Source organism: Gorilla gorilla, chromosome 6 (genome assembly GCF_029281585.2).
Source record: "Gorilla gorilla gorilla isolate KB3781 chromosome 6, NHGRI_mGorGor1-v2.1_pri, whole genome shotgun sequence".
Classification (NCBI taxonomy): Eukaryota; Metazoa; Chordata; class Mammalia; order Primates; family Hominidae; genus Gorilla; species Gorilla gorilla.
In genome coordinates this window covers 23,725,383-23,740,828 of record NC_073230.2, presented here as the reverse complement: position 1 = coordinate 23,740,828, position 15,446 = coordinate 23,725,383, and the positions used below count along the sequence as shown (strand labels likewise).

The following is a 15,446-nucleotide window of genomic DNA, read 5'->3' as shown; positions in this document are numbered from 1 at the left end:
CACATGGAATGGAAGTAGAGAGCTCTACTCTTATGAATGAGATTTGAATAATGCCATGCTTCAAAGGGAGCTTGGACCCTAAAAGTCCTGTCATGCTCTGGATTGGGGAAGATGTCTTACAGATAGACGTTATAAGCGTTTTTTGTTTGTTTGTTTTTTGGTATCACATTTTTTTCCCTGTTAACTGAGGTGATACTAGAATGCAAATATTGCTGTTGTTTTCAGGGTCCCTATTTTCTCTTTCTGCCTCTTGTCTCATCTTTGACTTCTTTTTTTGGTATTTTCATAGCTAATTATTTAACCCCTTTTGATAACATTGTAAGATTTGTCATTAGGCTTTTGCTTTAATTTTGTGATCTTATTTTGTATGATGAGAGTATTTGTTTTACACAACAATGGAGTTTATGCTTTGAAATTAGTTTCCTAATTCTACACTAACTCCAAAGATGCTGCCTTTTAAAAAAAAATGTATCTGAAAAGTTCTAGTACAATTATGCTAAACTGGTACTGGACTCAGATGGCATGGCCATGTACTTGAAACATGATTCAAAAATCTGACAGTAAAAGACATATTTGGACATAATTGAGGCATTTTATTACCATGTAACAGTGTAAGGCAAAGGAGGATCCTGAAACATGGAGCAATACACCTTCCCTTTCCCCTGAAAAGTCAGGGAGTTCACTTCACATTGGTTTAAAGACTGACTTGAAATTTCTGAGGACTGCGCATAGTACTAGAATTTCAGTAGTAGAATTTCAGTTGCCACCAGAAATCCTAGGAGGATTATTTTGTATTTTATTTTATTTAATTAATTAATTTTTTTGAGATGGAGTCTTGCTCTGTCACCCAGGCTGGAGTGCAGTGGCAAGATCTCGGCTCACTGCAACCTCTGCCTCCTGGGTTCAAGTGATTCTCCTGCCTTAGCCTCCCAAATAGCTAGGACTATAGGTGCCTGCCACCATGCACGGCTGATTTTTGTATTTTTAGTAGAGACGGGGTGTCACTATGTTGGCCAGGCTGGTCTGTATTTTGTATTTTATAAATACGTTTTGGTAAAAGTAAAAGGTAAACATTCTGGCTTGATGTCACCTTCCTGTGCTAGCTCTTCTGGGGTCTGGAGATAATATCAGTTTTTTTTTCTTTCAAATCACCATGCAGGGTAGAAAATGGCCACGGTACCCTACTACCCCCACCAGGGCGATAAGCACTGAGGAGTACAGAACTGGTTCTGGGAGTAGGGATCAGCTGTCATGCTTTCCTGGAGTAGTCTTGCTTTGACAGGCCCAAGTAAATACTCTTATTTTGATGAGATTTCATCTAGTCTGCATAACAACTTGAGTCCCTTTAATTTAGAGTTGTACCATATTTTTGACCCCATTTACTTTTAATTAACTTGGTCTCTTACTACACTGTACAGGCTTAATTGAACAGACATCTTGTTTCTAAATATCAAAACCATCTTCAAGCCATACAAGATTGATAACCAGTTACTGAAGAAATGTAACCACTGTGTTCCGTTGTCTGAATGTGCTTTTTTGGGAGTTTCTGAAGTTTTTGTGTAATCACAATATTATTGGAATGAATGACTTTTGAGGATTCCTTTTGTTGGGGAATACATTTTTTTAAGGTCCAAGTATTTCAGCATCTGTTTAAAAACAAAAGAAGCAAAGTAGTCTCTATTTGGTTTTTGTAATTTCAAAAACAATATGGTGACATTGTTTCTCTTCAGATATTTTTATATAGTTATCCAGCATTTTATATAGGTATCCAGAAAAGAATATTTTCTATATGTATATGATTGGTAAGGAAATAAGTTCTGAAAAATCTATACCTAATAAACATTCTATTATCTTTGAAATGTAAGTTTTGCCTATTTATTGTGAAGGGAAAGATGGGAGAACATTATGTGTCACCTTAAGTTATTGGAGATAGTGGCCAACTGGCTGTGTTCTGAAAGTTTTTTTTTTTTTTTTTTTTTTTTTTACTATTTTATGTCTCAACACAGAAACAAGAACAACATGTAGACGTGATAGGAATGAGAAATTCCCACCATATTGTTACCTTACCGTGCCTATGAAATTGGAATTTTTATCCTCCAGATTAGCTAACTACTAGATTTGTACAGAAACTTTGTTTAGTGAAGTGGGCTACTGCACTTCTATCCAAATTAGATTCCTCTGCTATTCCTTTATCCTGGCAGGTAAATCCTGGACCAAAACTATACCTTACTATCCAGAAATAAAGTAGCAGCTAACTTGGTAACACAGATAAAAAGTTGTTCAAGCAATTCAACCAATCTATTAAAATGTGAAATGCTATAGTATTTCTAAAACAAGCACATGCCAACCAAAACTAGTGAATTTTAAAGTACTTTTAGCCTTATTTTTTTCCTACATAGCTAACGTACTTCAAAAGCAGTATGACTGGAAAATGTTGTAATTCTCAATTGATGGGTTATTCATTTTTTCCATCTAACTTTTACAGCAATATGGGTTGTCCTTATTTTAATTAAAAAAAACCAACACCCTGACAATGAGTATTGAAGTTCCTTTCGTTCTGTTAGCGTGATCAGTAGTCTTCCTTTGACCTTGCACAATACTCTATAATGAAAAATTACTTAAGAAAATCAGTCCTGTAGTGATGAGAAAGAACTTCAATCCTCTAATTTGCTGGTTTTCAGACTGTGCTCACTAGAGCCTCAGGGGCCACCTGAAGAAGAGGAAAGGTTCTGTGCAGGTGAAATTCCAACCCAACACCTGGCACTCACCTAGTTCAGCTCATTTTTTCTCTCTTTTGTTTGATTGTGTTTCTGTGTGCTATTTCAGCTGAGTTTAGGCATGGTGAGGTAATAATATGGTATGAATTTCTCAAACTGGGTTTTTAGAACGCTTGCATCATAAATATCTAGGTGCTTGAATGTAGCTTTTAAGACCTTATAAAAGCTTATTTATACTGTGTCATTATTTACTATGTATTTCAGCTCTGTGATATAGAATTAATTCTGCAACACAATGCACTTACATGTTCTGTACCTGAGCTCACTGGATGGGGGTCTGTGAAGTATCTGCCATAGGACAGACACATGCTATGTTGGCAGGTTACATTACAAGGAACAGATTACAATTATGAGGAGGTTGTATTTTTTTTTTTTTTTTTTTTTTTTTTTTTGAGACGGAGTCTCGCTCTGTAGCCCAGGCTGGAGTGCGGTGGCGCGATCTCGGCTCACTGCAAGCTCCGCCTCCCGGGTTCACGCCATTCTCCTGCCTCAGCCTCCCGAGTAGCTGGGACTACAGGCGCCCACCACCGCGCCTGGCTAATTTTTTGTATTTTTAGTAGAGACGGGGTTTCACCGTGTTATCTAAGATGGTCTCGATCTCCTGACCTCGTGATCCGCCCGCCTCGGCCTCCCAAGAGGTTGCATATTTTTAAGGAAAGAGCATCATTGTTCTTAGACACATAGTGGTACCCTATAGGCTCTTTCTATTTTATCCACATTTTTAATAAAAATCTTACAAGGTGAATCTTATCTAGGTTCATACGGATATATGTAATTCAGAAGGAAGTCCCTCTTAACATAAATTGACCTTTCAGAATTATTTCAGCTAAGAATGTAACTCAGTGACTTTTTTGTTATACAGAGACTTCCACCCTACCTTTTTTTCCCTAGTATAAAACCTCGTTTTTATGCAGTCACGTTAACACTGTTGTTTAAATGCTACCACATTTTCTTTAAGTATAATACTTGAGTTACATTAAGATTTCGGTAACAACTGCCACATAATTTCTTCATTTATTCAAAGATTTAAAAACAAATCAACCATTTGTAGAAATAGAATATATTTTGTGTGAATTTGCTGATGCTTTTCTAATTGAGAAAATGTCAGTATTACATGTTTATAGCTTCTGAAAAATCAAGAATTTCCTTGGGGGCATTATTTTATTGCTTGCACATTCCTTCCTGCTCTGTTAAGTCTAATGAAGTTTATCTGTCCTTTAGGTGACCTACAAACGAGATCTCTATGCAGCTGAATCGATTATTAAGGGTATGTTTGGCCTTATGACTGTCAGTTCCTGTGTTTCAAAAATGTAAGCCAATTTGGAATTTCTCATGACAGTTTAAATCCCAGCAATCTCAAAAGCAGAAAAGCCTGTAGGCCAAGGTCTCTGATTTGTTTTTTGAAAATAATTACATTTTATGTGTTTCATGCTAGAGAAATAGCAGTTATTATGATACCACATTGATTTTAATTTTTATAAAGGAAGTACTTTATTAACTTGAGGGAAGTATGGGACGTTGATACTATTAGAAGGAAAATAGCAAAACCGGATTTTAATAATTTTGTAAAGGTCTCACCTCATTTTTACTATTAAGAGGACTGCCCTCTCCCCTTAACAGTGTCGTATCAGTACATTAGATAGCATCTTCCATGTGAGAAACTTTGTTTTTCCTAACTGGAGAAATTAGGCTGGACAGGGTGATTTTTAAAATTTCTTTTGTGTTCTGACAATGACTGCAATTTTGTAATTGTAGATATCATATGTGTGATAACTCTTTTTTAGTTCTTTTTCATCTCTGACTCGAAGATCCCAGCTAAATAGAGGTAGTTTATTTAATAAGCAACAAGTATGTGTTATTTTGCTTAACACTGTGCAAGGAATGTAATTAAGATGCATTAGGGACAGTCTTTCTGTATTTTTGTAGCCTGTTATTTAAGTCAGCTTTCTCAGTCTTGGCACTATATTGGCATTTTAGTCTGGAAAATTCTAAGCTGTGTGGACTGTTTTGTGCATTACAAGTTGTGTAGCAGCACGCCTGGCCTCTGTTCACAAGCTGCTGGAAGTACCCATCCCTCACTCCCCTTCCCCTGGTTTTGACAGTCAAAGATGTTTCCTGATATTGCCAAATGTTCCCTAGGGATAAAAACATCTCCACTAATAGAGAACCACTATTTTAAAATATGGACTCCTAGCAAAATCAGAGATGTTCACCCCAATCCTGAAACACATGTGATGCTTTACAGTGTGTTAGTAACTGATTTCTTTGAAGATAGATTATGGCTAGAACTACATGCTCAGGTTTTCATTGAGAGGTCAACTTCCAAATTCAAACTTTTTTCGAAGTAGAAAAATGTACTGAACCTGCATTCTGAGTGCATCAATTTATTAAAAAATTTTGGGAAACCCTATTTAACCATCAACAGACTTCACATTCAGAAAATGAAAATCTTTTCTCTGATCATGACAATGTATTTGTGGTTTACCCTCAAGTTCTTTGTCCTTCAGGGATTTGTTGTTTTAAACTATTAATGTACTATAACTTATGCATCTGTTTGTGTGTATGTAAACAGATCATTTATAGCTATAAATCAAAATCTTGACATATTTACATATCAACCAAGCAATGTGTAAACATTACTCTGGAAAAGTCGGCTGAACGATGATGTGGTCGGTCGTGTCCTCAACACAAGGAAATATAAAACTCAGTTTGGTTTCTTCACAGAGCTTTGTATGTACTACGTAGGAAAAATAGAAATGACTTTTTTTTGTCAACAATTGGTAGTTCGACTGAGGAGTATAATTGTAATACTTGGCCTATATATTATCAGAGGCTTTTTAAAAATGTAAAAACCTATACTGCAAGTGTTATTGCAGGGGCTATGACTTTGGAAATTGTTTGCAGAAATGGCTTTTGTTTATGTAATAGGTTCTGGTCTGCTACTTTTATTTTTTAAGTATTTAAAACATGTTCTACTTTTATTCTTAGGGAAGATAAATCCGACCTGCCTAGTGTAAACAGCTCATTTAGGTCAACAAACTTTTAGTTTCCTTATATTTTAGGGTTTGTATATCTAATAACTTCCCAGGAGATTCTGATGCTTCTGGTACACTTTGAGGATCACTGCTCTGGGGCCTTTCTACTCTCAGGGAATGCTCTAGACCAGCAGCATTGTGATTACCTGAGGACTAGAATCTCAGGCCCCACCTCATTCAATCAGAATCTACATTTTAACAGGAGCTCTGGTTGATTAGTTTGTACATTAAATTCCAGACATCTTCCTCTAGGCTGCTCCTCAGTCTTTTATAGGTTTATTTCTAAATAATATCTTTATTGCATTAAGAGCTTTAAGTCTTACGATGCTCTCCCAGCTGCAAATGCTTGTTTGCTCACCTGAGATTACCCCTTCCATTTATGACTTGTACTCAAGGCTATCTCTGATAGTAGAAATGCCTCTCTGGGCATAGGAAAGAGAGAACTCTTGGATTAAAAAAAATTCCAAAGTGTAATATAGTATATAGCCTACTATGAGAGCTGTATATTTACCTGTAGGCATTTTCCTAGTGTATTAATCAGGGTTGTTTAGAGAAACAGAACCAGTAGGATATACAGAGATATAGATAAGATGCATACATAGATTTATTATGAGGGATTGGCTCACGTGATGATGGAGGCTAAGTCCCACGATCTGCCAGCTGTAAGCTGGAGGCCCAGGAAAGCCAGTGGTAGAGTTCCAGTACAAACCCAAAGGCCTGAGAACCGGGGGAGTCAAGGGTGTAAATCCCAGTCGGAGTCCCAAGAAGACCCAGAACCTGTCTCTGCTTTAGAAGGGAGAATCTGCCTTTCCTTTGCCTTTTTGTTCTGTTCAGGACCTCAGTGGATTGGATGATGCTCCCACACTTCAGTGAGGATGATCTTCTAAGTCTTCCAATGGAAATGTTAATCTGTTCTGGAAACACCCTCATAGGCACACTCAATAATAATGTTTTACCAGCTAATTGGGGATCCCTTAGCCAGATGTAATTGACACATAAAATTAACCATTTTTATGACACATAAAATTAACCATTTTTATGACACATAAAATTAACCATGTTCAAAGTATTTTCCTAGGCACTATTACTATTACACAGCATTAATTGGGCACTTACTTTGTGCTGGGCATTATTTGAAGCATTTTATGTATTTTATCTCTATCTCTTATTTCTTCAAGAACTTGATGTTGTATTATAGTAGTGTTATTGTTTCCATATAATAGGGTATTTGAGAGTTCTAAAGCAAATGCTGACTTGGGAAAGAGAATGTTAACCACAAGTCTCTGCCTTAGGCAGTATGCTCTTTTTATATTTCTATTCCTTTTTTTCCCTCCCTTAAATAGAGATTGTACAAATTCCCTTATCTGAAACCTTTGGGCTATATGTGTCTTAGAATTTGGAATAATTTGTACTTCTAGAAGCTACTGCAGTACATCACATGTTATAATATCTTTATTGCATTAAGAGCTTTAAGTCTTAGGATGCTCTCCCAGCTGCAAATGCTTGTTTGCTCACCTGAGATTACCCCTTCCATTTATGACTTGTATTCAAACTGTCTCTGATAGTAGAAATGCCTCTCTGGGCATAGGAAAGAGAGAACTCTTGGATTAAAAAAAAATTCCAAAATATAACAGAGCATATAGCCTACTATGAGAGCTGTATATTTACCTGCAGGCATTTTCCTAGTGTATTAATCAGGGTTATTTAGAGAAACAGAACCAGCAGGATATACAGAGATATAGATGGGATGTATACATAGATTTATTATGAGGGATTGGCTCATGTGATGATGGAGGCTAAGTCCCACGGTCTGCCAGCTGCAAGCTGGAGGCCCAGGAAAGCCAGTGGTAGAGTTCCAGTACAAACCCAAAGGTGGGATTTTGTATCCTACCACAAGGTGAAATTTAAGATGCATAAATGTTTATGCTCAATGCAGTAATAAAGGCTATAGAGCTTCTAAGCCAGTTCAAGTTCAGGACTGATTTTGCCAGCAAATTTATATAAAAACAATTGTTTATTATGGTTTTAAGAACTTTTTGGATTTCAGCATTGCCTGCAACACTGTATGAACCTGTTTTAGATTGTGATTCAATGAAGGTGGAAACAATGTCTAATTTTTATGTTGCATCCCCTAACATTTAGTTGAATTGAATTGCATAATAGGCTAACAGATGCAGCTGCAGTTTTTCCCTAGAATCTAAGGGAATTTATGGCCCTTCTCTTCTGCCTTACCACTCTGCCTGCTCCTGATACATGCTTCTAGGGAACTAGAATGTGTATCACTATATCATTTTTTTTCCTTTTAAAACATAAAAATGGTATAGTAATTGAGCATTCTTTGTCAAGATTTAAAACCAAGACTTGGAGGACATTGGACTCATGCTAGGTGCCTTATATGTTATCTCACTTATTCTTTACAATAACGCTGTAAGATATATACATTGCTCTCATTTTGCAGTTGGGAAACCTGACCTAGGTTACTTTCCTCTGGGTCACACGGTTAGTAAGAGCAAGATCCATTATTTAAGCTCAGGTCTCCATTGTCTTTAAGTTTGACTCGACTCTAGGATATGTCCATTTTGTACCTCTGATTCACATAGCTACTCCTGCTGCCTGCTAAAGCAGATGCTGGATTCAAGAGCTCTCTCTTGGGTGAGTACATCAGTGGTTTATAAAGTTCAGCTTGCCTAGCTCTGATTCCTCTGAGTTGAAAACTATACCTTCAGCTGGTGTGATGAAGAATGATCCTATAAGTAAGACAGAAAATTTTCTCTCCCAGTGTTTTCCTAAGCACATAGTACAGTCTTCTAGAAAGTGTTTGTTACTGGCATCACAGGTGTGTGAAAAGCATATAATGTTGTAATGACAGATTTCTAGACATGCTCAGAAAAAATAATAAAATTCCAAATCAAAATAATTGTTTTAAAATGATTTGGGGTACTGTTTAATTTTTTTTTTCTGTTGTTGTTAATTCTGGTAGTTGATGTTCATTATCTAGACATAACAGATTTCCTTTCTAGGATGGAACTTTTTTTGTTCTGTGATGAGTGCTTCATGTTTGTTTTTTTTTAAGTGTCCTTCCTGAGCTGTTTTTTCTCTCAAATAACAGTTATTCCTGGTCAACAAATTGTATTCTATTAAAGTAACTATTTTGTTGTTTACTTAGTTTGTTTTCAGGTGCTAGAAAACATTTCTAGGATAAATATCATGTCTCATATTTTGCAAGAACATTTTGTACTCCAAAATTTACTTGTCACCAAAGTAGCCTGTGTGTTTTGGTCCATCTTAATTTATGTTCAAGTCAACATCTTTGGTTTAGTATGGGAATTTTGATGTTAGGAGAAAAACGAATATTCTTTCATTGGTATTTGGTGTAGGTTTGCTAACTTCAAGGCATGCTTTTGACTAGAATCTCCAAATTGTGGTAGATAGCAAGTCTCCAAATCTGATTTTTATCTTATGTTTTTAGGTAATTTTAAAGCTTAATTTATTTTAGCATCAGTGTGTTTATATGTATTTCCATTTATGGTAAACTATTTGAAAAAACATGTATAGAAAGTGGTAGTTTCATTTGTCTTTCAGAGTCTATTAAAATATAATTAATTACAAATTTGTTAAAACTGTATAAAAAAGTATTCATAATAATCCCTTTTCTTAGGCAGAGGGTTGGATTTGGTTGTTGTTCTTTAATGTTTAACTCATTCAGGCTTCTACTGTGAGTGAAATTTAAAACAATTTTCTACGGAGTAGTATGATTAATTGGTACAGCGAGACACTGGACTGACTGATAAGTTTGTAAATATCCACTTAACAAAGAGGTATTGTAGTTTTGTCGCCCAAGCTGGTTGAGCCCACCCAAGTCTGCTCTGCATGCTCAGATGAACCCAAATGATTAAAGTGGTAACAGATGCCAGTGGTAACATACTTTATATAGATTTGCATAAGCCATACAAACGGTTCCAACCCACACTTGATTTAGTATGCTGACCGTATCCTGGCATGAAGGTCAGTATTCTAAGAGTTTCTAAGAAAAGCCCCAATGGAATTTCTAAATAAACTATTGCATTTATTTTCTACCTTCATTCTTCATCTACTTAATATATTCAATATTGTGGCTAAAGAGTACTTTTAAAATTTTATTTTATTCTTTCTTGGTTATACTTGTACAAACCCAAGTAAGCTTGTGCTACAAAACTGCCTCATGGTGCCTGTTTTCGTGTATGGTGGTGTGTATTAAAAAAGAGGAAAAATAGGTAAAATTGGAAATCCATTTCATCCCCTTTGGTTTTAACTGGCTTTAGTTAATCTTTTTTCCAGTGATTATGTAATATTTTCCATTTGTTAGGTATTTTAAGGAAATTGATTTTCTGTGAAATTCTTGTTGGTTCAGAAACTTACATCTTATTCAGATAAGTGATACTGGTAGATTTCTTTCAATAAGTACTTAGCAACTGTCAAGTTATCCTCATGCCATGTTTTGTTGATTTGTTTCTGAAAAACTATACTGATAGAAGAGCAGTTAAATTCTTTTATATTTATACATTGAAAGTAGCTAAATATACTTTTAATTGGCATTGACTGCAATGAATAAAATCACATGAGAATACCTTTGGTTCAGAATTGCTGAGAACTAGGAATACTGTGTTGGATTGTGTTTTATGCATATGCAGAAACTAGTCCCTTGATTTCTTAGTGATCCTTTAACTTTTTTACTTAAAATTATGGCATTTGAGGTGCAAGATTGTTTGTTTTTGAATCCCTTGGATCAAGTTGGAAAGATGAGGAACTTTAAATCAGGTTTTCCACATCTGTGACCAGACAACATTCCGCATCTGTGGTATGTTCTCATCAGGCTTTTTCTTGTTAAATACCCAGGGATAACACCGTTTATGTTATTAGTCGTGTGTTTTGGACAATGCAAAGTGACAGCTAAGATTATTTATATAGTAACCCCAAGGTTTGATGTTTCTGGCTTTGAGTATGACACTTAATTTTCCAAATTTTCAGAATAACACCATAACTTCTTTATACATAATATTTTTTGTTCTTCACTCTCTCAAAGAATACTGTGACTGTATGTTTTGTGAATGTATAAGAACATTTGTGTCAAACTTTAGTAAAAGCAGGAAGGCAGCAACAGGATTTAAGAGCAGTTTGTTCCCCTTGAAATCTTACTGTAAAAAAAAAAAGTAAATTGGGAAGTTCAATATTTGGGTCAGGATTAGGAAAAGTAGAGTTCACTTGTTTTAGTTTTACCATTTCCTTAATTTGTTGTCAGCAAAATAGTAATTTAAGCATATACAAGTAAATCTGTCGCTTTTGAAGGTCACATTGAGGTATTAAGCAACTAGTTAAATAAGACTTGATATCAGACAAAAGCCAGCCACTGACACTTCACTCTGATGTAGGTAGTTAAAAAAAAACCCAAAAAACCCAAATGATGATATTTATGCTCAAAGCAAATAGTACATTTGGTAAATATCCTCATGAGTCACCAACCTTGGAACTTTGCTTTTCCTTCTAACTTTTCTCTCAACTAACTTAGAGAATATATACTTTGAAAAGAAAAAAAAAGTATGGTATTGATACAGCTCTGATGAGTAGAGAACACCAGGCTTTTCATTTTGAGTTGAATTAGAAAAAATGACATGGACACACGTGGAATAGTTTTAAGGAGCAGGGAGTTTAATAGGCAAGAAAGAAGGGGGAAGAAAGCTATCATTTAGTTAGAAAACAGTCATATGCTTGACTATACTGCTTACATGTAAAAACATGTGCAGGAGACAAGAAGTCACATGCCTGGTCCTTACTTTTAGTTCTAAGGTAGGAAACTTCATCCTATATTCAGTGACTCACTTAAAAATGTGGTTAAGATCTGATAATATTAAGTGTCTTTTAAAAATCTGCCTATGTGCCATTGTCCTCCCGTTGAAACATGCTCAGTTAGCTTCTGTGTTAGCTTTTCAGAAGACCACTTTGACCTTTCAGTGTGGGCGTGTATGGTTTTCTTGCATGTCTTTATTTGTTGTCTCCGTCCATTTATATTGTAGTAATGCCTTGTTGGTTGTCCTTCCTTTGTTTACTGCCTGCCTTCCTTTTCCTAGTCTAATAGCTTCCTATTGCAAGGTGTTCAGACAAACCTTGAGTATCCTTTACAGATGAAACTTAGAGACATCGGGACTCAATAGTGGTGATTCTCTTTAATATTATTTTAAAATTCTTTCATGTGAGACAGAGAATAGACTCTAAGATTGGCTTTTGATTCACAGAATGCAATAGAATAATGGAAGCCACTGCTCTTACTTTGAATGGATTACAACTTGAAACATCTTTTGGAAATGGCTACTTTTGGATTTGATATATTTGTTTCTTATTTCTGGAGGCACATCTAACTTTGACTCAAGAGGTCAGTACAGTGGACCATGAGGCTCGATGGAAGAATTGCATGGTGTTGAGTGTTTCCAAGAAAATTGGAGACAGATTTCTCGATATTTTGCCCACCTGCTTGAGGATCTACCTTAGTGTTTGTTTGCCTTTCTTCCATTGTTACTGAGTTTCTTGTAAAATACAAATACCATTCTTACTAGAGGTGATTAATTGATACAGGCATATGCATATTCCTTGCTCCTTAATGTGTCGTGGGTCTGTCATATGGTAAAGCAGAAGCTGTGTGTATTAGAAACTTTACGTATTACTGTTTTGTGAAATTAAATCAAAAGACCCCTGATTATATCCATTTTCTGGCTATAGAGGACAGTATACTTTCTATATACCAAGAGATCCAGTGTTCAAGGAAAGTAAGAGGAATTTTTTAAAGATACGTGTGTTACTGATTAGGTTTTGGCCTCTTTTATGAACTTTGAGATTTACACATCATTTTGCTTATGACAGATTTTAGTTAGAATAACACTGGAATTGAACATTTATGAAACCACATTATATATAACTACATTTTGTTGAATCATGTATTCAAATGAAAGGTGGCTATATTTAGTTTGCAAATAACATTAATCAGGGAGTTGAACCCTGAAGAAATTCTGTTGCGCTTACAACTGGACTGAAATTTGAGAAAATTTAAAAGGAGTCTGGCAGATGGATGGATATAGTCAAAACTCTGACATTCAGAATTTCAAGCTAGCTATTCCTTAATGCACCCTTCAGGGGAGATGGCTTGAATTCTAATTCTTCCTCCCTCTGTGCTACCATCAACTCCTTGAAAGAAGTAGAGGAAGAGAAAGATATTTTGCTTGGAAAAGCCTCCGTGTCTTCTCTTACTTCCTCCACTTGGACCTAATAGTACATAGCTTTGGCACTGAAGAGTCCTGCACAAAAGGACAACTGACCTCCTGAGAAGTTCTGGATTAATATCATATGTGCTTCAATAAATACTAATTGTCTTTGGTATTTGAGGATATTGTCTTCTCTAGTACACTGTGGACCAGTGAAGCAGCCAAAACTTTTAAGTTCTATATCTGTAGCCATCAGATTTAGAGTACGGTTAAGAGAGTATTTTTAACTCATAATTGATTAATATAACTATGCAAATGAGAGACAGTATGACTTTGATTTTGGTACACAATGGCTAATGTTGTGTTAGATAAGCAGCTGTCAATGAGAATTATGTTGCATGATTAGGGAGGCATGTAACAAGTACATTTCCACCATGTTTCATCTACCATAAAGTGCATAATCGAAATTTTCTACTTCCAGATGGAAATAAGTAAATGTATGTATATCTATATTCTCAAACAGAAGTAAGGAGAAAATAATGCATGTGCCTATTGCATTAGAGTTCAGGAAAATATGATTTTTAAAAGTTGGTATGTATTTATACATATTTATGGGTGCTTTGATACAATGTGTAATCAAATCAGGGTATTGAGGGTATCAATCATCTCAAACTTTTTTTTTTACTTTGAGGACATTTCACATCCTCTCTTTTAGCTATTGTAAAATATGCAATATATTGTTAACTACGAATAGTCAACCTATTAGGCTATTGAACCTTAAAACTTATTTCTTCTATCTGACTGTATGTTTGTACCCACTAACCTCCCTTTATTTCTTTCTCCACTACCCTTCCCAGCTTCTGTTAGTCATCATTCTCTTCTTTATCTTTAAGAAATCAATTTTCTTTGTCTTTCATTGTGTGAGTGACAACATGCAAAATTTGTCTTTCTCTTCCTGGCCTGTATAACTTAAAATAATGACTGCCAGTTCTATCCATGTTACTGCAAATGACAGAATTTCATTCATTTTTATGACTCAATAGTATTCCATTGTGTAGTATGCCACATTTTCTTCATTCATCCATTGATAGATGCTTAGGTTGATCTTGTATATTGGCTTTTATGAAGAGTGCTGCAACAAACATTGGGGTACAGATATTCCTTTGACATGCTGAGTAGCATAGTAGTTATATTTTTAGTTTTTTGAGAAATCTCCATACTGTTTTTCATAGAGGTCTTGTACTAATTTAAATTTCCACTAGCAGCGTATAAGAGTTCCCTCTCTTCTGCATCCTCTTGCAGCATTTGTTATTTTTTGTGTTTTTGATAATAGCCCTGTAACTGGGGTGAGTTGATAACTCATGTGGTTTTGATTTACATTTTCCTGAGGATTAGTGATGTTGAACATTTGTTTTAATATACCTGTTGGCCATTCGTGTGTCTTCTTGTAAGAAATGCCTATTCGTGTCCTTTGCCTACTTATTAATGGGATTACTTGTTTTTTTGCTGTTGAGTTCCTTGTATATGCTAAATATTAGTGCCTTGTTGGATGAAAGTTTGCAAATATCTTCTTGTATTCAACAGATTGTCTCCTTACTCTGTTGATTTTCTTTGCTGTGCAGAAGCTTTTTCGTTTAGTAAGTACTATTTCTCTATTTTTTGTTCTTGGTTGTGCTTTTGGAGTCTTAGCCATAAAATATTTTTTGACACCAATGTCCTGAAGCATTTCCTCTGCTTTCTTCCAGTTATTTTCATAGTTTTGCATCTTACATTTATATCTTTAACCTATTTTGAGTTTATTTTTGTATATGATGAGAGATAAGAGTTTAGTTTCTTTCTTCTGCATGTGGATGTCCTGTTTTCCCATTTGTCAAAGGTATGTCCTTTTCTGCATGTATATTCCTGGCACCTTTGTTGAAAATCAGTTGACTGTAAATATGTGGATTTATTTCTTGGTTCTCTATTTCATTGTATTGTCTTCTGTGTCTGTTTTAAACTAATGCTGTACTGTTTTGGTTACTATAGCTTTGGTGTATTTTGAAGTCAGGTTAGTATGATGCATCTAGCTTTGTTCTTTTTTTTCAGGATTGCTTTGGCTATTTGGGATCTATTGTGGTTCCATACACATTTCAGGATTGTTTTTTTTTTTCTATTTCTGTGAAGAATATCATTGGTATTTTGATAGGGATTGTATTGAATCTGTAGATTGCTTTGGATATAGTGTGGTCATTTTAACAATATTCTTTTGATTCATGAGCATGGATGTCTTCCCATTTTTTAACGTCCTCTTCAGTTTCTTTGATTAGCGTTTTGTAGTTTTTGTTGTAGAGGCCTTTGCCTCCTGGGTATTTTATTTTACTTTTTGTAGCTATTGTAAAAGGGATTGCTTCCCTGATTTCTTTTTC

At 35.3% G+C, this 15,446-nt stretch overlaps 1 protein-coding gene across 3 annotated transcripts in view; it reads left to right on the top strand.

The window, feature by feature from the left end:
• Positions 1–15,446, top strand: part of CRPPA (CDP-L-ribitol pyrophosphorylase A) — a 330,476-nt gene that overhangs the window by 118,316 nt on the left and 196,714 nt on the right. For all 3 annotated transcript variants that reach the window (XM_019030382.4, XM_031012648.3, XM_055347369.2), the window contains one exon: positions 3,999–4,044. In XM_019030382.4, coding sequence (XP_018885927.3) covers positions 3,999–4,044 — 46 coding nt within the window. The remainder of the gene's footprint in view (positions 1–3,998; positions 4,045–15,446) is intronic.